Source organism: Gopherus evgoodei, chromosome 1 (assembly GCF_007399415.2).
Source record: "Gopherus evgoodei ecotype Sinaloan lineage chromosome 1, rGopEvg1_v1.p, whole genome shotgun sequence".
Lineage (NCBI taxonomy): Eukaryota > Metazoa > Chordata > Testudines > Testudinidae > Gopherus > Gopherus evgoodei.
In genome coordinates this window covers 245,899,155-245,919,510 of record NC_044322.1, presented here as the reverse complement: position 1 = coordinate 245,919,510, position 20,356 = coordinate 245,899,155, and the positions used below count along the sequence as shown (strand labels likewise).

Sequence of the window (20,356 nt, the reverse complement as noted above, 5' to 3'; positions counted from 1 at the left end):
TGGAAATAACTCTCATTTACACATTGAGTATCTTATTTGGAAACATCTAGGACAGCAGCAAGTTTTCTATTTTAGGATTTTTCCAACATGCATTTAACAAAGAAGTTGCCTCTTCTGAATTTTTAAGAATAGTACAGTATGTCTGTGTTCAGTAAAATAATGTGCTCTTATTCACCTGTATACAGCATTTGTCTTTATAACAGAATTAAGACTTCTCTTTCATTAGATATTTTCCATTAATGGTAATGGGTCAATGTCGTATTGTCAACTCTTAAGAGCCTAAAACTCATAAGATTTTTAAAGTATGTTTGAACTCCCCTTCCCTATCCCCAAGGTTTGAAAATTACGGGTTGAAATGTGTACATTAAATCCATATGTAATGTCCCTATGTACAGTGCAGGCCCCATTTCCCGTTTTGCACTTGCTCTGACTCCATTATTGCCCTCCTACTGTCCAGAGACCTCCCTGCTTCTTGCAGCCCTCCACATCAACCCAAGTAGGTTGCTGGAGTTGCTTCTTTCCTTCCTTGGACTCTGATCACCAATAACTTCCTCTTCTTACACTGTCACGCTGGGGTGAGGCCACTGAGCTGGATGGGAAACAAAGGGTTGTTCTTTCTGTACTTGTTCCACAGGGCTTTGCCTTTTATGGGCAGCCAATGGGTACTGTTGGCAGCAGCCAAAGGGAAAAACTCTGGGTGACTGGCAAAATTCCTGATCTGCCTGTATCACAAGAAGCCCCCAGAATCTCTGATTTACAGCACTCTCAGAATGTCACAAGGATTGGCAACAGTATCACTAGCTGATATTGAGAGTTGGTGCAATCTATTATGCATTGTTCTTCTCTGTGATAGGACAAGTATGCCCACAAACCAAGGATTTTAATTAATATACCATAAAAATTTACTGTTAATTTGGAAATGAAGTTATGTTCATGCAAGACTTCTCAAAGAAAATGTTTTCATCTCTGAAAATATCAATTTCTTATGTATTTACCATACGGAGATGTTATTATCTTCTATTTATTTCTGTGAATGTGATCATGCAAAGAAATTAGTTCTGTTTAAAATTCATTTTTTTTATGTGAAAGCCTGTCCATTTTCATTGGGAACACATTTTAAAATATATTGTAGTGACCTAAATCCTTACTAGATATTTTCTGGAAATAATACTCCAGTTGGTACTGAAATGAACAGTTAGAAAGTGCAAGATTAACCATTGTGGAACTTGATTCTTATATTGTGTTTTTCAGTGAAAGCTAGATGGGATTGACAACTGAAGTTATAGTAAAATTATTTGCTCCCTCTAGTGGACTTCTGCAGTATGTGCACACAGTTGTACTGACCTGTTTTGTTTGTGGTTAGATCAAGAAACAAATGAGCTTGTTTTCAGACTCTTGTTCTGTGTTTCAGGTAGGGTGACCAGATGTCCTGATTTTATAGGGTCAGTCCCGATATTTGGGGCTTTTTCTTATATAGGCTCCTATTTTCCCTTCACCCCCCTTTCCCCCCCCTCCCCCCATTTTTCGCACATGCTGTTTGGTCACCCTAGTTTCAGGAAATGGATATTAATTGTTTTTCAATAATATAACCTCATTGTACATTTTTCCTCCCCACTTCTTGATTTGGAAATTTTATGAAAACAGAGTAAAGTTCATCTACTGTATTCCTATATGATTTTTTCCAACTTGAATTCAATAAATGTGACAACAAAGTCAGTTGCTGTGGAAATAATTGACCGCTCATTAGACTTACTTTAGGTGGGGAATAAGCAACCGGAGTAGGTGAGCTGTTTACAAAACAAAAGTCTGGGTATTTGGGGGGGGGGGGGGTGTTTTGTTTTTTGTGTTTGTTTCGTTTTGTTTGCCGGTATTGCTAATAAGAAAAGAGGATCCTCAGAAAATTGTATAGGCAGAGATGTTACTAAAAATAAGGCTGTTTGAGATTATGCAGGTGATAATAGTTGCACATGACTTTTCTTTCCAAATAATCTCTATTTTTAAATGTTTAGTTAGAGCCTAACCTATAAATTGCTGGTGGCTGTAAAGGTACAATATCAAGGTATATTTATAGATTAGTTGTTTTGTTATAAATCCATGAGGAGGTGAAAGGGACAGATTCTCTTTCATGCTTCTGACACTTTCTTCCATGCCATATGCTTGTTTTGATGGTCTTTGGTTAGTCTCATTATTAGTAAAACAAAAGGGCTTTGAAATATGTCCTCTCCCGTCCCCGCACCCCAAAAAAACAAAACACCCACATGCAGAGGGTTACCAAGGACTTTTTAAACAGATAAAAGAGAAAGTAGGTCACATTCTGAGCCTCCCAACCTTGACAATGTTTCTTTTTAAATCGTTTGATTCAGTAAAGGGTAAACTTCAATATTTTCTCCCCATTCCTTTTGCTATTTTATAGACAATATTTTCCTGGGGGTTGGAATATCTTGCTAGTGGGTCTTACCCACGTGCTCAGGGTCTAGTTGTTCGCCATATTTGGGGTCATGAAGGAATTTTCCCCCGGTCAGATTGGCAAAGACCATGCGGGGGGAGGGGAGGGGGTTTGCCTTCCTCTGCAGCATGGGACACGGGTCATTTGTCATTTGCAGATTTAAACTAGTATAAATGGTGGATTCTCTGTAACTTGATGTCTTTAAAACATGAGTGAGAACTTCAATAACTCAGCCAGAGGTTAGGGGTCTATAACAGGAGTGGGTGGGTGAGGTTCTGTGGTCTGCAAAATACAGGAAGTCAGACTAGATAATGATGCCTGGTCCCTTCTGACCTTAGATTCTATCTTCCTCCTCTCTTATATTGATATGGATGACACTTGTAGCCCCCACTGTTGTAGTGACCCCACTGATTTTTTTCTGCTGCAAGCTCCTAACCTTTATGCCACTTGTACACAAAATTCTAATTTCTACCATTTGAGGTTCAAGTGCTTTGAATTCTTATAAATTGTATGTTGACATTTTGTTCTAAGTTCTAGGGAAGCTGTTTGGGAAAAATATTATGGTATATGCTTTTTTTTAAAGGAATTTAACACGTGTTTGGCATATTAACAGCTAACCGTGAGAAGATGCCTTTAGTTTAATTAAGTGTTGTTCAGGACACCAGTTAACCTATTCTCCACTCTTTGGCTTCTCACACTGCACTCCTTCAGTCAGAGGAGCTCACGCTGCTGCTAATAAAGCTGAGACGGCAGCAAGCTGAACTGAGTAGTATCCGGGAACACACACTAGCACAGCTCATGCAACTAAAACTTGAGGCCAACAGCCCAAAGGTCAGCTATGAAGTAATGTGTGCTATGTACCATCCTCACTAGCTCTGAGCCATTCATTAATCAAAGTTTACATTATGCCATTAGTACAAAGTTCTCTGGTTAGCCATGGATATAGATTAGAATACCATTGTTGCCTTGCATATGTGATGTTCAGCTATTAACCCTTTGAATTCTTAACTGAGAGTACATTACTGAATCAAAATAGGGGTAGGAACACTTCCAAATGTACTGTTTCCACAAAACTGGAAGCAAAATTACAGGCTCTGTAAATTGATCAGGTGAAATATTCCAAAATAAGTAATAATTGCCATAAACATAAATAGTTACCATTAAAAGTATTATGGTAGACGATAAAGTGAATTTATTTTGATTATTTGCCTCATCTCAGATGTGATTTGTTTTCTATAATTTGTTCAAAACTAGGTCATTCATTTAAAGCACATAAACTTATCAAAGGGTTTATAGTTGCTATGTAGTCATGTATAGGAAATCCACATGCACGTACTGGTTTTCTGTGTGTATTAAGAAAATTGTTGTTAAATTCACATGAATAAAGAAATGAAATTGCAAGTTAATACCTCATCAAACAAAGATATACCTTTTTCTGTATCTTCCTGCTTCCTTGTCTAATTTAATATGCTTGGCTTTTTAAAAGTTGAGTAGTTCACCATGATATTTGTAGGAAATTTTAATTATCCATTTTCTCTTGTGCTCAAAGCAGTTTATGTAAAAATGTATAGAAATGTAACATTAGTTTTTAATTAAATTGAAAGATCACTGGCTAGTTTAACTCTTTCCAAACTGACCTTTTCATACGTTCTGCACCTTCTGTCCCTTTCCTTTATCTTCTTGACTGCTGCCTGCTAGAATGAGATTCTTTCACATCACCTTCAAAGGAATGCCATATATTTGGATCATCAGGTGGGATTAGCAGCTTTTTCTTTTTGTCTCACTGTGTGTTCCGTGCTGTTGCCGAATTTAAAGATGCCAGATATTTAAAGATGGTTTTTATGAACTGGAGTTGCGTATTTTATATATTACCTTATTTACAGATCACAACTTAAATTTTATTGAAAATTGGATATAATGAAATAATAAAAATCTGAGCATTAAATTTATACCAGAACGTAGTTTCAGTTCTCAGGTTCCAGTTTATTCCTGCTGTTATTTGCTTTCCTGTAATGTAACTAACTAAAATTTCCTCAACTTTTATCATCATAACCAAATGCATCAGAGATTTCCAACTGACAAGTGTGACAAGCATACTATTCATAGCAAACAGCTATTTCTGATTATTTCAATGTGTTCAGAACAAAAAAAACTGAGATGTTTCTTCAAGACATGGATCAAACTTGAAAGTACATTTTAAACAAAAGGCAATTTACCTAATTTTGTGTGTTGCTAAGCTATTTGGTCATGAGTTATGAATGAATAAGACTTTACTCCTTCATAACTCATTTTCTTCTGCTGAATTTCAGAGTGAGAGCATAATACGGCATTTGACATCAAAATCTGTTGATAAAGAAACAATTGGGATGTGATATTCAGTTCTTTGTCTTCAAGCCAGGATCAAATGAAATTTGCAAATGGGTTCTGCAAGAGAGCTTTTTTAAATGGAATGATACCACCTTAGACAGAAATAGCAGAGAAAATCGTAGAAAGTACTTGAAAGGAAATATAGGCAAATAGATGTTTAACTATCATTTTCTTACATGAAAATCTCAAAACTGATTTTCAAACACTGCATGCTGAATTTTACATCTTAAACATTACACTTAATGCAAACAATTTTCTGACTGTTTTTGCATCTGGACATCCTACGCATTGCTGCGGTAGTCAGGACTTCATTGAACTGTATGGGTTTGAAAAAGAAAAAATATCTGGCTTGATTTTTCTATCACCTTGCACTTTGAGTGGTCACTTATGAATGCAAATTGAGTGCAAGTTTGCAGTCAAGATGAAATGCTACCATTCTGATTTGGTTGTGATTTACACTCATCTTGCACTCAGTTTGCATTGATGTATGTTGGTAAATGACTATCCAAGATGTGAGGAGGTAGACAATCAGAACCTCTGTTAGTTGTGTTAGACCAAAGTATTTCATCCAGTTCAAACATTTCCAGCTTTGATTTTGTTAATGCTTATACAAGATGTTAAACTACTACTTATGTTCCATTTTTTAATATTATTGGTTGGTTACAGGGTTTGTTCAGTGATCTGTTAGTGTGATATTCTGATTTAAATAAAGGAAATTGAGAGGTAGTAAAGCAGTTCTTTACTTGCATAATATGTCAGGTAAAAACTGATTATTAGAATTCCAGAACAAATGTAATTATATCTTATAAAGCTGAGGATTGCAGAAATACGTACTTCTGCATTTGTTGAGTTTCTTAAATTCATTTAATGCTGGCATTTAAAAATATAAACCAAGTCTCTGCAGTAGATCAAGGAAGTGGCTAAACTGCACATACAGTAAGAAAGAGGCAGTTAGTATAAAATGAGATTCCCAGTCATAAAATCATAGGGTTTGAATAAATGTTCTGGGTCATCTGCACTGTTCTTCTCCCTTCTCCCTTTGCACTAGAACAGGATTGTCCCATGTACTAAATAAATTCCATAAGAGATTGTAATCTTCTTGAACACCTCTGGAGCTGGTGTTTCGGCTACTTCCCTTAGCAAATTAGTCCATTATCAAATTGACTTTATTTTTAGGATGATAAAATTCTACTGCATAGCCTAAATTTTTCCTAGTCTAATTTCAGGCCAGTGCTCCTTCTTTACAGCATCTTTAATCACCTTCAATAATCCTTTGTCCTCTTTGGGTTGCTTAATTTCAAATGTATATATAAGTTATACACTTCCTTTTTTGACTAGTCTGTAATTCCCTAAACCTCTCTTCATTGTGCATGTAGCTGCACTCCAGTCCTTTTATCTTGGTCACCCACCTTTTGGATTGTGAGGAACTCAGAACGGTGCACATTGCCTACTGCCTCCTAACCAAGGCTGTATTGCACTCCACTCTTTTCAGTGCTACATGCAAAACCTCATGTACAAAGTAACCTATAGTAATTGCTGAGTGTCTCAGTGAAATATTGCCTGTGATTAAAGTTAGTTTCACAAAGCCCAAGAAATAATAGGAATCTTTTTTTTTTTTACTAGAGGGCAGTTCTTTATGCTGCTGTTTTCCTTGGAGATGCTTATGATTTGTTACATTTTGGATTTGGATTTTTGTTTTCTGTACATTTGAGTACATAAAGACAGTGCAGCACAAAACTGTTTCTAGACGATAGGTTTCCTTGAAATCTCATGGCCAGCAGGAGTTTAATCACCAATTAAACACCACCTCTTTTAAGAAGGGTTGAACCACTCTTGTGGTTGTGGTATTGAGGAAACATCAGAGGAGCCAGACATGTTTGCTGTCTTTTTGGCAAGTGCTTGCTTGGGTCACCAACAATGATCATAGGCATAGACTATTTGGTTGCCCAGTGCATGCTCTTTTATGAGGGCAGTAGTATAAATGTAATCATGGCATTATATGAATCCAAAGGATTAATTATCTAAGTGTACTACTAAATCCATTTCCAATGGCCTCTTTATTGCCCTTTTTTCCTGACCATGCTCACACCGAGAAGTAATAACCACAAATGGAAATATCCAAATTTCAAATAAAGACTGTGTCCACAACACACACATGTTTTATTTCACCCATAAATGGATGTTTTGTTAGAACCTGCACTCATTATCAGAGGGCAATTCCATAAATAGATCAGAGAATTTAATTGTAATTTTGTTACTGATGATGAAAATCTCCAATAATAAACTACTATACTTTTCAGTGAGATTGAGTTGTGTATTTTAGGGTTTGTTGCTGGGTCTCATCACTAGACTATATGAGTACCTCCCAGATTAATTAGATTGGCATAGTGACGTACCTGTTGAACTGCATGAAGTCTTCTGCCTTCTTCCTTCTCTGATATTAGGAATTTCTGCTTGAGGTAGAGATTTTTCTGGGGCAGGAGACAATATTTTGCCTCTAGTCAGCCCTGGATCAAGGAATCTGATAAGAAAGAGAGTATCTTTTGTTCAATATGCATCTGTTTTTTATGGTTTTCAGCACTGAAGCTTTTTACGGTATAATTTTTTTTAAAACCTCAGGAAAAGTCAGAAATTGAATAATAGAAGAGAACTTCCCTGCTCTCTAGCTGATCACAGTTGTAATGCAGTCAGCATAGTGGATGCTGTGAAGTTTCATCTGTGCAGACAGATGTCAATCACAGGGAAGAATACCTGATTAACTTACAAACCTGTGGGGCAATGGAGACGAAAGAGGGAAAGAGAAGGGAAATGAACATCTTTTTGGTAAAACTCCAATGAGAGTTTTCTTGGATGTTAAGCAGATTTTAGATTTGCTTATAATGTTGCTCTGTAGTCTTTGGTGTTATGGCATCTGAGTATAATATACTCACAGATTTTAAATGCTAACTATTTAATGGGTTCAGCTGGTTTTATATATGTCTTTTTTAGGGAGAAATTTTGTTGTTTCTCACACTTAGAAACTTTCATATACCACACCGAGTGTAAAAAAGCAAAGAAAGACATCAGTTTTGGGAAAGGCTTAGTGATCTATGGGAAACAGCAGGCTTATCTAAGATAGGATTCTTGAATTCTGTTCAGAGCTCTGCTACTGACTTGCTTTGTGGCATTGGGCATTTCATTAAACCATTTTGTACTTTAGCTGGCTTATGTGTAATACTTTTGTGACTGGGGTCCCAGGGGAGGGGTTCATGCTGAGGTTGCTCAATTAGGGCAAATTGCAAAGAATGGGGAAGACAGTCCCCAGAACTGGTGGTTATTCCAACACTTAGATTCACCCAGCCAGCACCGAAACAGCTTTTACAATACTTTACTGGTTACACAGAAGCCAAAACACAATTCCCTTAAAGCAACCCAGCCTTGGGCACTGTTCTAGACAGTGAAGTAAAATGTGATGGGGATTACTGGAAATCTTGTTCATCACATGAAAAGTTGTACCAATCCTAAAGGATCAGACACATTACCTCCCAAGTTAATGAATACTTTAGATAGTACCCAAATATATGCTTACAGCCAAATCTTATTAAGTAAAGTAAAATTTATTAAAGAAAAGAGAACGTATTGGTTAAAAGATCAGTATACATACAGACTTAAAGACAGTTCTGAGATCAGTTTCATAGTAGAGATGGTGAGCTTTGGAGTTGCATAGAGTTCTTAGAGTTAGTCCATAGATTTAGTCCAATGTCCAATACCTAGGTGATCCAAATGAATTTGGAGACCTCAATCTTGCGGCTCCGCGCTTCTCCTGATAAAACATGAGCAGATTTGAAATGAAAAGATCAGGTCCCAAGAGTCCTTTATACAGTTCCTGAGCAGCATGCAGTCCTTGGGTGAACAAAGGAAACAGAAGGTTACTTCAAAAGCCCAAACGATCACCAGTAATGAACTATATGGATTAACATAAGGTAATTATCCATTAAGCAATTTATAGACAGTTTACCACAAACTTTAAAGAGACACATGGGTGAAATAATGTCATTGTCTAAGTTCCATCTAAATGTTGTTTAGGATACAGCCCTAGACAGGAACCTTTTGGTTACTTTGTCAATCTCTAACAAGAGAGGGTGTAAACATAGACTACTACTATCACTATCTTCTTCCAATTCTTTAACAATACAAGTTTATATTTTAAAGCTGTAGCCTATCTAACATGGAATGGCCCTAATTATATTTACATATTTTTCTAACATGTCTCTAAAGGTTGAATCTGGGTCAATTAGCCTGCAAGTTACCGTACTTAACCCTTTTTGGCCATATGTCACAATTTTAATTTAAGTTTATAAAAAGAACTTTGTATCCTCAGATAAAACTGCTATATAAATGCACTATTATTATTGTGTTATGGTGCAGCTGTTCTGTAAAATTTTGTTTTCCTAGCACTCATAATACAATTTGGATCTGTTTTTATGTTAGTACTGTGGCTCAGTTGCTGTCTTACTCAGTTTAGGCTCCATTTTGCTCTACCACTTCTGTTCAGATAATTGTACTGCATATCTGTGGGTTAGTATTTATAAAAAATCGTAGAGTGAAATTGAATATATATTGTATTACCTCTTGACAAATATTAAACATTTAACGGTCTGTCAGTAAAAAACTTAATTTTCATAGGGATATAAAAATCATGATTTCTGCTGGAATGGCCTTTTGGTCAGTACTTTGCATTGTTTTGTATAGAGGATTGATTCCCAATTGTTGACCCTCCATAGTATTTAGGGACTGGGATTGCAGTTGAGCAGTTAACTTTTCCTGTATCTTGGGGCACCTCTTCCTCCATTTCTACTAGAGGAGGTTAACAGCACTTCATAATTTTGACTGGAAAGGTATCTTGTACTTTACCATCTGGAAAGCTCTAGAAGCGGGCATTTTAGGATGCCAGATCTGGGTGGAACTCACCTTGGGCAGCTCCCTGCAAGCGGTGACATGTCTCTGCTGCTCCTAGGCGGAGGAATGGCCATGGGGGCGCCATGCACTGCCCCCACCCTTCCCCAAGCGCTAGCTCTGCAGCTTCCATTGGCCAAGGACTGTGGCCAATGGGAGCTGTGGGAAGCGCCTGACGGTGGAGGAAGCTTGCAGAGCTGCCTGGCCGTGCTTTTGCCAAGGAGCAGCAGGGACATGTTGCTGCTTGCGTGGGGCTACTCAAGATAAGCACCGCCCAGATCCAGCATCCTGAAACCCCTCCTGCGCCCCAACCCCATACCTGAGACACCCCCCAGCACTTAAGCTCCCTCCCAGAGCCTGAACCCCACACCCTTTCTTACATCCTAACTCCCAGTCCTGAGCCCCCTCTCTCACTCAAACTCACTCACTCCCTCTTAGTTAACTGGAATTTTTGACTTACCAGCACCCCCCCCAGTCCCCAAATATGCTGGATAAAAAAGCTTTTACTGTAGTATTAAAATTACAGTTGCCTGGAGGATGACAACTCAGTTTCATAATACATTTCAAATTTTCAGGATTTGTTTTTGTTCTGTATTAGAACAAATCCAAAACCTTTCAAATGTCTTCACAAAACAATTGTGTTTTAATCCAAAAACAAATGTTTTAAAGATCAGTCTCTCACTTCAGGTCCATCTCTTGCTTGCTCACTCACTCTAGTCAGAGGTTCCGGAGCCCTGGCCCTTAGAAAACTTGGTAGTAATTAATAAGTCTCGGTGAAATGGTTCAGCTTTGAAACAGCCTATTCAGTTGACAGTATTTTGGCTCTTTAGTTAAAATTATTTTGTTCACGTTGTCAGCAATTTGTTATATAGTGAGTTTAAATTAGTTCTGTCACACTTTAGTTGTTTCCAGAAGAGCTCTTGATTGGTGTACAGCATTATTAGTTTTGTTTAATATTAACATGGACCAGGACTGCCATAATACACCACTTCCCTCCAGGAAGAGGGGAGACCCTTGTATATCATGAAAGATGTAGTTCAGATACTTCATATTCCCATTCTCTTCCATAGGCTCAGCTCCCTGTTCAGATGACAACTCCAAAAAGGCCATTCCTAATAGAAATTTTTGTCTTCAAATTTAGCCAAAAAATTGAAATTTGTCTGTGGAAAATTTATATAAAAATTAAATGTTTTTTTTACTAGCTCTGGTTTTTAGTAGTTTTCTATTTACTGCATATTATGGGGAACCTCACTATTGTAGATAAGGTATTTTCCTTCAACACGGGCCAGTTTAAAATTTGGTCACATGACTCAAAAATTGCCCTCTTAGTGTAGAATGCTACTGATCTGCTAACAGGTAGTTATCAGCTGAGACAAACGTGTGTAAAGAAGCTAGAGCAGCAAGTAACTCTTGTTTCAAAATAGGACAAAAACAGAGTCTTTGAGAGTTTTAAATTTAGTGAGCACTTAAGTATTTTGTGTGTTACTATTACCTTATTCTGCTTCTCTTAGGCTTGTCAACAATATACTATAGGAATAGGGGAAAGAAATCTTGCTAGAAAAATGGTACTGAAATAAATACTTTCAAATGTTCCCTGTGGCGTAAGGATCTTTACCTAGTGGGATTGGAGTAAAAATGGACAAAATGTAGATAAGTGAGGAATATTTCTCTTTAATCCAAGATGGGCCTGCTTTTGCCTCTCAGACTCTACTGCTGACTATAACAGGTATATATTGTCCTGTAAATTAAGACAACTGTCTCATTAGAGGCACAGTATAAAATATATTCCCCACATATACTGGAACCTCAGTATTTCCCACTAATACCTGGTAACCCATTGTGAATTAATGAATGTTGCAGATGAGTGAATAAGTGAATGCACAATAAAGCAAAGAATGTATCACAATATACTTCATTTAGTAATTGTATCTTTATTTGTAATTCAGATTTGATTCTTCATAGTATACTAGAAGTATTTGCTTTTTAAATGTAATGATTATAACTTCACTGAGAATGGAAGGAAAAACAGTTGTTTTGGTACAAATTATGGGGTCCTTAGCCAGTGCAAATTAGTGAGGTACCACTGATACAGAAGGTTGAGACCCCCCTAAAACCCCACATAGATTGGAATTTTCAGTTTATGGGGAAATTGTTGTCACTTGGGTTGAAAAAAGTCTTTGAGTGGGCAGCAGAGCAGCAGCTTGTCTGTCAGTCACATCAAATTGGTGAGACAATAGTTAGTCTGTATAAAAATCTACTGGGTATACAGTTGTGTTAAGAGAGATCACACACGTACATCCGCTACAGCTGGATGTAAAATTGATGTAGCACAAGAACTGATTGAAATTTTTTATTCAAAAGGTCTTTCTACAAAAATTGGCATATCAAACTGGACATTTCTAAAGTAAATATCCATTTTTGACATTTTTTGAGTTTTTGTTGGGAAAACAGAATTTTTCACCCTTAAAACTGAAAATTACGGTTTTTGGTTTTTCAACCAAGTCTAAAAACTTCTGAAGAAAAATTTTGACAAACTTTTAAACCTTATATTGATTTTTGACAGAAACAAAAATATTTCTTAACCAGCTCTACCTAACACAATAGTCAAAAATCTTATAAGATTGTAAGAATTCTCACCAGCATGCTAGCATAATATGACCATTTGCTCTGTATGTTGCTTGGGTTTTTTTGAATGCCTAATTCTATAATTTTTTTCCATAAATGATCACAGAACCTGTTTTGAACAATTGCACTAGTGGCAGTAAATATAAATAATTTGTTCTGCAAATATGGCAGCCCATATGTCCAACCTAGCTTGAAATGTGCAACAGATGTTTTCATAGCCATATATGGCTAAATGCAATAACTAATATAATTGAGTGCTTTTGTATATAAAAAAGTGCTGCATAAAAATTGTTAATTGTGAAGTACTAGTATAGCTCATTGTAAACTTGATCTTAGTATTCAGTTCCAGAAGGGCTCAAATAACTCGTAACATACTGAAGGTGCAATCTACATTTTAATGTCTAGGGGACTATTTTATGAAATGGTTCTCAGATAAGAATTTGGATGTTTCTTACTGCATATTAAAATTACTGTATTTGTGTTTTAAATTACTTCAAATCTAGCTGGCTTATTTCTAAGTAATATCATGGTTTGGCTACTTAGTATTTTATCCACTTGTTCCTGATGTTTTACCTGTTATAACTTGAGTTTATTGGTGAAACATCTGAAGTAATTAGACTTAGTGACATGAACCACAGTGGAAATTATGCAGCTTTTATGAAATATTAATATAGTAACATATTCTTTTGTATATGGGAAACATGAGTTTGATATTTATCACTTATGTTTTTCAAATATTTACTTTTTCTAAATGATGGAATCTGTAAAGGCATTGGATAAAACTTAAACTGCTGCATTATTAGAAAAAAATATTGAAGTAGAGGCTATATTTACAGTGTCGTCTTTCAAATCTAGCTATGGTGTAAACTGATGTTTGCTGTATGCTCCTCCTGATTTGAAATAGATGAAAGAGAATGAACCTTTAATCACCATGGTTCACACTATGATTGAGAACTCGGCGCTAAGACCACAACTGTACCAGCAAGTAAGGTCTTGGACAATGAATGAAATTGCTTTATCATCTGCGAAAATTTTCCTCAGTGACAGTTTTTGGTTGTTCTTCAGATTTACTCATAACATCCGTGTTTCTCTTATTTGTTTTGAAAAACCACAAATCACTCATGCTTTATAAAATGCTGCGATATTATTAGCATGGCTTTTGCTGAGCGCTTTTATTGTTGAGTATGTTAAGTGTACCCTTTTGGATAACTTCTTCTGTCTAGAATGTTTGATCATTTGGTATCATATGCAAGTGTCCAGTAAACTCATAAGATTTCCAACAAGCTTCCAACATTTGTCTTAACGTGATTCTATGCACAATTAGCTTTCACAGGTGCTTCATTTTGTTCAACACAAAAGCATGCCATTGGTGTTTACCTGGTCATATCTGGCAACTTTCTCCATCTTCAGGAGATGGTTTTCTAGATATTTTTGTTTGTTTGTTTGCACCTGGTTGGTTCTTGGAGAAAAATGGATCAAAATAACAGATCTGGAGATTGTAGATCCAAGGGGCAATGTTTTATTAATAAAGTCATAGCAAACCTACCAGAGTACACATTTCTAGATTATATAGTCATGGCTGCAACTCTGCTGAGACATTAAGAGGGCGAAAATGTGCTGAATGGAAATATGTCTTTGGGTTGAGACCTGCATTAACTTATAAGCATGGCCAGTACAAATCTGTAAGTGCAGTAGTTCCCTAGACACATGAGTTTTGCTGCACAAAATACTGTATTTCAAACGTCAAAGTTTTAAAGAAGCCTAAGCATTCTTATTTAAGTGATTGCTGTATTTTGCAGCTAATTCAGCTATGAAAATCTCTGGCTGCCAAACAGAATAAATATTTGACCTGTTCCCTTCAAATTCAGGAATTACTTCAAAAGAGGAAGAATGGTAAACAAAGTTTCATGGCTAGAAGGGAGGGGATAGCTCAGTGGTTTGAGCATTAGCCTGCTAAACCCAAGGTTGTGAGTTCAATCCTTGAGGGAGCCATTTAGGGATCTGGGGCAAAAATCTGTCTGGGGATTGGTCCTGCTTTGAGCAGGGGGGTTGGACTAAATGACCTCCTGAGGTCCCTTCCAGCCCTATGATTCTATGAAGGGAGTAAGACAAATTCTACTCTGAAGAATGCTCGTTGATGGTGCTATGCCACTGTAATACAGCTTCCATGCATATCACAGTGTAGAATATTTCTAGATGTTTAGGAAAACAGCCAGGTATCTTGAGATAAAGGGGAAATGCTTTGAATCTCTAGTTTCTCTTGGGCTGAAACAATGGCTTGCATTAACAGATTTTCTTGGAACCAATCTCCTGCTTTTGTGTGCCAAAAGACAGGTTTTTTTCTCACACAACTTTGAAAGATTAGGGGTGCAATGGGACTGTGAGGGTTCCTCCAGACCCAAACTAAATAAGATTTTTGTATGTTTAAAAGCTGTCCCACTGCTGAAAATTTTTGAAAAATGCCATCAATTTTTAATATTTTCTTAACTGGTTAAAATAATCCATGTACGTATTAAAGCCTGTTTTATGGTAAAGATAACTTCATTTATATTTGACACTGAAATAGCACCTTCTTGATAACCTTGTCAGAGACCATGAATCTGAAGGGTCATGAAGACTGAACTACCCTCTCTCCCCCCAGAGATATGGTCCCTCTAGAATGGTGTTTTGAGATGCATTGGTAGGATACTGCAGGGGAAAGTGTGTACCGCATAAATAAGGGACTGTCATTTTTAGTCAGTCATTGTTCTTTCACAGCTCTAAATTTCTTATTGAAAGAAAAAAAAGAAAAAAAGGCTGGAGCCCAAATATAACTATTCATAGTAATTATTGGGTTAAAAATAAATTTAGGTCACCAAAAATAAAAGATCACCTATTCATCCAGACCACCTTGAACAAATTTTCTTCTACATTCTTATCAGATGCCCTCTCTTAGCTACTTTCATTTACAACTGTGAATTTATCCCTAGCAAATATCAAAGTGGCTATTTGTTGTGGGTAACAGCTGAGATTACTCAATTTAGATAGTTGTTCCTGGGTCCTGGTTTGAAACCATAACAAGGTATGTATTAATGTGAACAACATAAAGGTCCTGTATTTTCGGTATTTACAAGTCAAACATTTTATTGTGAGATCTGATATGGGGCAACTCAGTCTATGCTTTCAACCACATGTGAGGAGTTGAGCCTGGAACAAAAGATTTAATTTCCAACATATATACAGTTTTTTTGAATGAAAAAGATGTTAAGAAAACAACCCAAATGAAAAGATGGGAGGGGGATTTAGGCAAATAAATTTATCTGGCTGATATGGGAAAGGCAATATAAACCCTCAATCTGTGTAGCTCAGAAAGAAATTCCTGATAAGAGCCATCATATTTTTGGAAGGCACTTTGTTTGAAGGATTACAGGGAAAGGCAAACATACTTGCACATGCGGTGGTTCTATCCAGGAATTGAGGCTTGTCAACACACAGACATCAGGAAAATTAATCCAAATTAACTAAAGATGTGAATTTTCAGTGGATTAATTTTAAACCACATTAATCCACTGTAGGAATACCCCATTCAGAATTAAAGTTTAGCTTGGATCATGTCCAAAGTGAATTAAACTAAACCAAATTAAGGCCACTTTAATTCTGAATAAGTGTACACACAGAGATTTAATACAGTAAAATTCATCCACTGAAATTTACAACTTTAATTGATTCAGATGAACTTTCCTGATGTCCTCGTGTAGATGAGACCTTACATTGTTTTGGAAGGAAATTGAGATTTATTTTATGACAAAATGCCAGCCTCCTGGACCCCCTTTACCTGCTTTACTTAATGTTCCAGTAAGCAGAATGTCAAATTAAATTCTTTTTAATTCTTAAGAGCTATATTTTGTATTGCACCTTATTGGGAATGTTTGAACTCCTGTGGGACTGTGGTCTATTAAAATATGGACTGTCCTTGTAATGGGAAAGCTTTCACCCCAAGTATGTACACAGGCTAAAAGCCAGAAAGAGAATAGGTATTTAGAAATGTGGTCACTTTTGCTTAACGTATTTGGAGGAGGAGTTCTCCCCTGCCAGTAAGCCAGAACTTTTAGCTGGGTTCTTTGAATATTAGCTTGATCCTGAACAAGTAATATATGATGTACGTTAACTTTTTATTCATATTGAAGAAATGTAGTAATAACCAGGTTCCTATCCTTTTTGGCTAGCTCTACTGGGCACATTCAGGTACAATTAGAAGAGCGTGAACCAGTACCTAACAGTACAAACCGTAAATTGAAGAAAACTTAAATTGTCTCTTTGCAACATCTCTAGACAGTCTGCCCTTTTCTCAGAGTTAAGTGAGGTATATTAATGTTATCTGAAGGGGATTCTATTGGTGCAAATTCACAAATACACATAAAGGTTTAAAATTTGAGATAACTTTGTGTACTGTGTTGACTTTTCATATTTTAAAGATCACACAGGATTTTAACATGAATGAGTCAGAATATTGTGTGTATAAAGCACAATGACCCTGAAAAGACAAGATTAAAATCTGGGTAGAACAAGATGACGCACATGCCTAATGTCAGCATGTTTATGCCCAAGAAATTGGAAAATATTTAAGAACAGATCGTTGCCCCATACTTCAGTCTAGGACAGCAAGATGTTGAGTTGTCATACACTGTTCACCAGTTGCACAAATTAAAGCTGTTGATGGGCTATTAGCTTATGATCCTGATGTTTAGAAATATTTTTTTAAGCTTTGTTTCTGAATTTGTTCAACATTCTTATTTGGGCTACATCCCTTTTCCTGCATTTCTTGTCTCTGTTTGAAATTCTATGTGTTGCATTATGCAAAATGCAGTTTTCACATCTAATACATAATACATTCAAACCACAGTATATTCTTACTACTAAAGACATACTCTTTCAGCTAAATTACATGAAAGTATCACTGAGTTTCAAATAGGTCTGTGTTCATACTACTGAGTGAAAAGGGCCTTTTAAAAAATGCTACTAGAATGTTAAAGAATGTCTCACCCTCCGCACAAAAGCCCCTACTTTTTGTTTAATTTCCTCACTAGAAGTCTCCCAAAAGATGTAAACATGCCATCAGTTGTGAATTTCCATGCCACAAGACTTTATTTAGGCAACAGGTTTGTGTAATTTTAAAAAAATTTAGAAATGTGTATTAACATCTGCACTTACACTGGCTAAAATAAAAACACAATGATATAAGCCCTCGTGATTCAGGAAATAAATCCTCCAATAGTTGCCTTAGGTTAGGAAAAAACTTCCCCGTGAACATCTTACATAATGTCCATTTTCATGGTTTTATACCTTGCCATGAATCAGCAGATATTGCCCGTTGTCTATGATGTGATACTGGATTAGATGGACTATGTTTCTGTAACTTTTGAAATCTCTACTTGCTAAATTCTTCTTTGTAGATGTACATATTGTGCACAAGACTTAATTCACAGATAGGTAGAGAGATATTTTCAGCATTACATAATGGACATTAAACATTTCTCATTGAATGCAATGGCAGTTGTGTAACACCAGTCTAACTGCGTACAAAGAGAAATATTTGCCCCAACTATACATGTAACTTACACTAACAGCAGGCAATAACTAATACTTCAGGAGTATTTAAAATGCTATTAATTCCTCTGCACTCATACAGTGTGATTTCACTATATATTTCAATGTTAGCAGGAATAGGCTATGTCAGTACTTGGATAGGAAGTTTTCAAGGAAAACTCACAAGTCTGTGGGAAGTAATGTGACAGTGCCTCTTAAATCAGTGCCCTGGCAGGATGTAAAAAGGAACTGTCACTGAAGGCAGTTCCACTGGATGCAACATAAAAACGGATGCATGGCCACTTGGTCACTAAATATCCCTTAGCACACTCCAAGAGGTAGTGTAAGCTACCTGTCATAACCTATTCCCAGATTTGGACCTTCGCGTCCAAAATATGGGGGTTAGCATGAAAACCTCCAAGCTTAGTTACCAGCTTGGACCTGGTAAAGCTGCCACCGCCCAAAAAATTAGTGTTTTGGGGCACTCTGGTCCCCCCAAAAACCATCCCTGGGGACACCAAGACCCAAATTCCTTGAGTCTCACAACAAAGGGGAATAAACCATTTCCCTTCCCCCCTCCAGGTGTTCCCTCCCTGGGTTCCTGGAGAGATACACAGAAGTAAGCTCCGTGAATCTAAACAGAGGGACTCCACCCTTTCCTATTTCCAGTCCTGGAAACACAAGCACTTCCCTCTTTACCCAGAGGGAATGCAAAGTCAGGCTAGTAAATCTAACACACACAGATTTCCCCCTGACTTCTTCCTCCCACTAATTCCCTGGTGAGCTGCAACTCAATTCCCTGGAGTCCCCCACTAAAGAAAAACTCCAACAGGTCTTAAAAAGAAAGCTTTATGTAAAAAGAAAAATACATAAAAATGGTCTCTCTGTGTTAAGGTGACAAATACAGGGTCAATTGCTTAAAAGAAATATGAATAAACAGCCTTATTCAAAAGAACACAATTCAGAACACTCCAGCAACTACACACATGTAAATACAAAAGAAAACAATATAAACCTTACTTCCTTACTATATTTGTACTTACAACTTGGAAACAGAAGATTAGAAAGCAAGAGACAGAAATCCTCTCATAGCCGAGAGAGAGACAGGCACAAGACCAGAGAACAAAGGACTTACACACAAACTTCCCTCCACCCAGATTTGAAAAAGTCTTGTTTCCTGATTGGTCCTCTGGTCAGGTGTTTCAGGTTACTCCTTTCCAGGTGAAAGACATTAACCCTTAGCTATCTGTTTATGACACGCCCTCCAAATTGCAGACAGTGGGGAAGCTCACTGGCAGCGATTTCCTCCTAGAACTTTAAAATAAACAGATTAATACAACACATGCACCTTTACATATACCACTAAGTATATAACTAACAGCCTTCTACATTTTAAGAACACTTTTTAACTACTGGATTCTGGGAAACTCTTACGGGAGAGTGCATCAGCTACTTTGTTAGAAGCTCCTTTGATGTGCTGAATTTCAAAATCAAAATCTTAGAGAGCTAAACTCCAACGAAGAAGTTTCTTGTTGTTCCCCTTGGCAGTATGAAGCCACTTTAGTGCAGCATGGTCAGTTTGTAGCTGGAACTGCCGTCCCCAAACATATGGGCGTAGCTTTTCCAGGGCGTACACAATGGCGTAGCATTCCTTTTCACTGACTGACCAGTGACTTTTCCTCTCAGTTTCTTGCTGAGAAACACGACAGGATGGAAGTTGTGATCCGTTGCTTCCTGCATGAGAACTGCTCCTATACCACGCTCAGATGCATCTGTGGTTACTAGGAATGGCTTGTCAAAGTCCGGGGCCCTGAGCACAGCGTCACACATGAGCGTTGCCTTAAGTGGGGTAAAGGCCTTTTGACACTCATCAGTCCACTTAACTGCATTTGGCTGGGTCTTTTTGGTCAGGTCGGTCAGTGGGGCAGCGATTTGGCTGTAGTGTGGTACAAATCGCCTGTAGTACCCGGCCAAGCCTAAAAAGGATTGGACCTGTTTCTTTGACTTTGGGACAGGCCACTTTTGGATAGCATCCACCTTGGCCTGTAGGGGGTTTATGGTTCCTCGACCCACCTGGTGCCCCAGGTAAGTCACTCTGTTTTGGCCTATTTGACACTTTTTGGCCTTAACAGTTAGTCCGGCCTGCATGGTGCGTTGAAAGACCTTTTCCAGGTGTAGTAGGTGTTCGGGCCAGGAGTCTGAAAAAATGGCCACATCATCGAGGTAGGCAACTGCATATTCGCCCAGTCCTGCTAGTAGACCATCTACCAGCCTCTGGAAGGTGGCAGGTGCATTTCGCAGCCCGAAAAGAAGGACATTAAATTCATACACCCCCGCATGGGTGACGAATGCTGACCTTTCCTTGGCAGGTTCATCTAGCGGTACTTGCCAGTACCTCTTGGTTAAGTCTATTGTAGA

General features: G+C 37.4%; 1 protein-coding gene across 16 annotated transcripts in view; it reads left to right on the top strand.

Annotated features, from left to right (window-relative positions):
- PLEKHA5 (pleckstrin homology domain containing A5) overlaps positions 1 to 20,356 on the top strand; it is a 289,350-nt gene that overhangs the window by 216,850 nt on the left and 52,144 nt on the right. For 8 of the 16 annotated variants that reach the window (XM_030541812.1, XM_030541803.1, XM_030541841.1 and 5 more), the window contains 3 exons: positions 3,158 to 3,277; positions 4,145 to 4,198; positions 13,278 to 13,358. The exons of 4 other annotated variants lie outside the window; for them this stretch is intronic. In XM_030541812.1, coding sequence (XP_030397672.1) covers positions 3,158 to 3,277; positions 4,145 to 4,198; positions 13,278 to 13,358 — 255 coding nt within the window. Of the gene's footprint in view, positions 1 to 634; positions 1,468 to 3,157; positions 3,278 to 4,144; positions 4,199 to 13,228; positions 13,359 to 20,356 lie in introns of those variants that run through there. 4 more of the 16 variants (XM_030541881.1, XM_030541822.1, XM_030541919.1 and 1 more) reach the window with 3 other exon arrangements.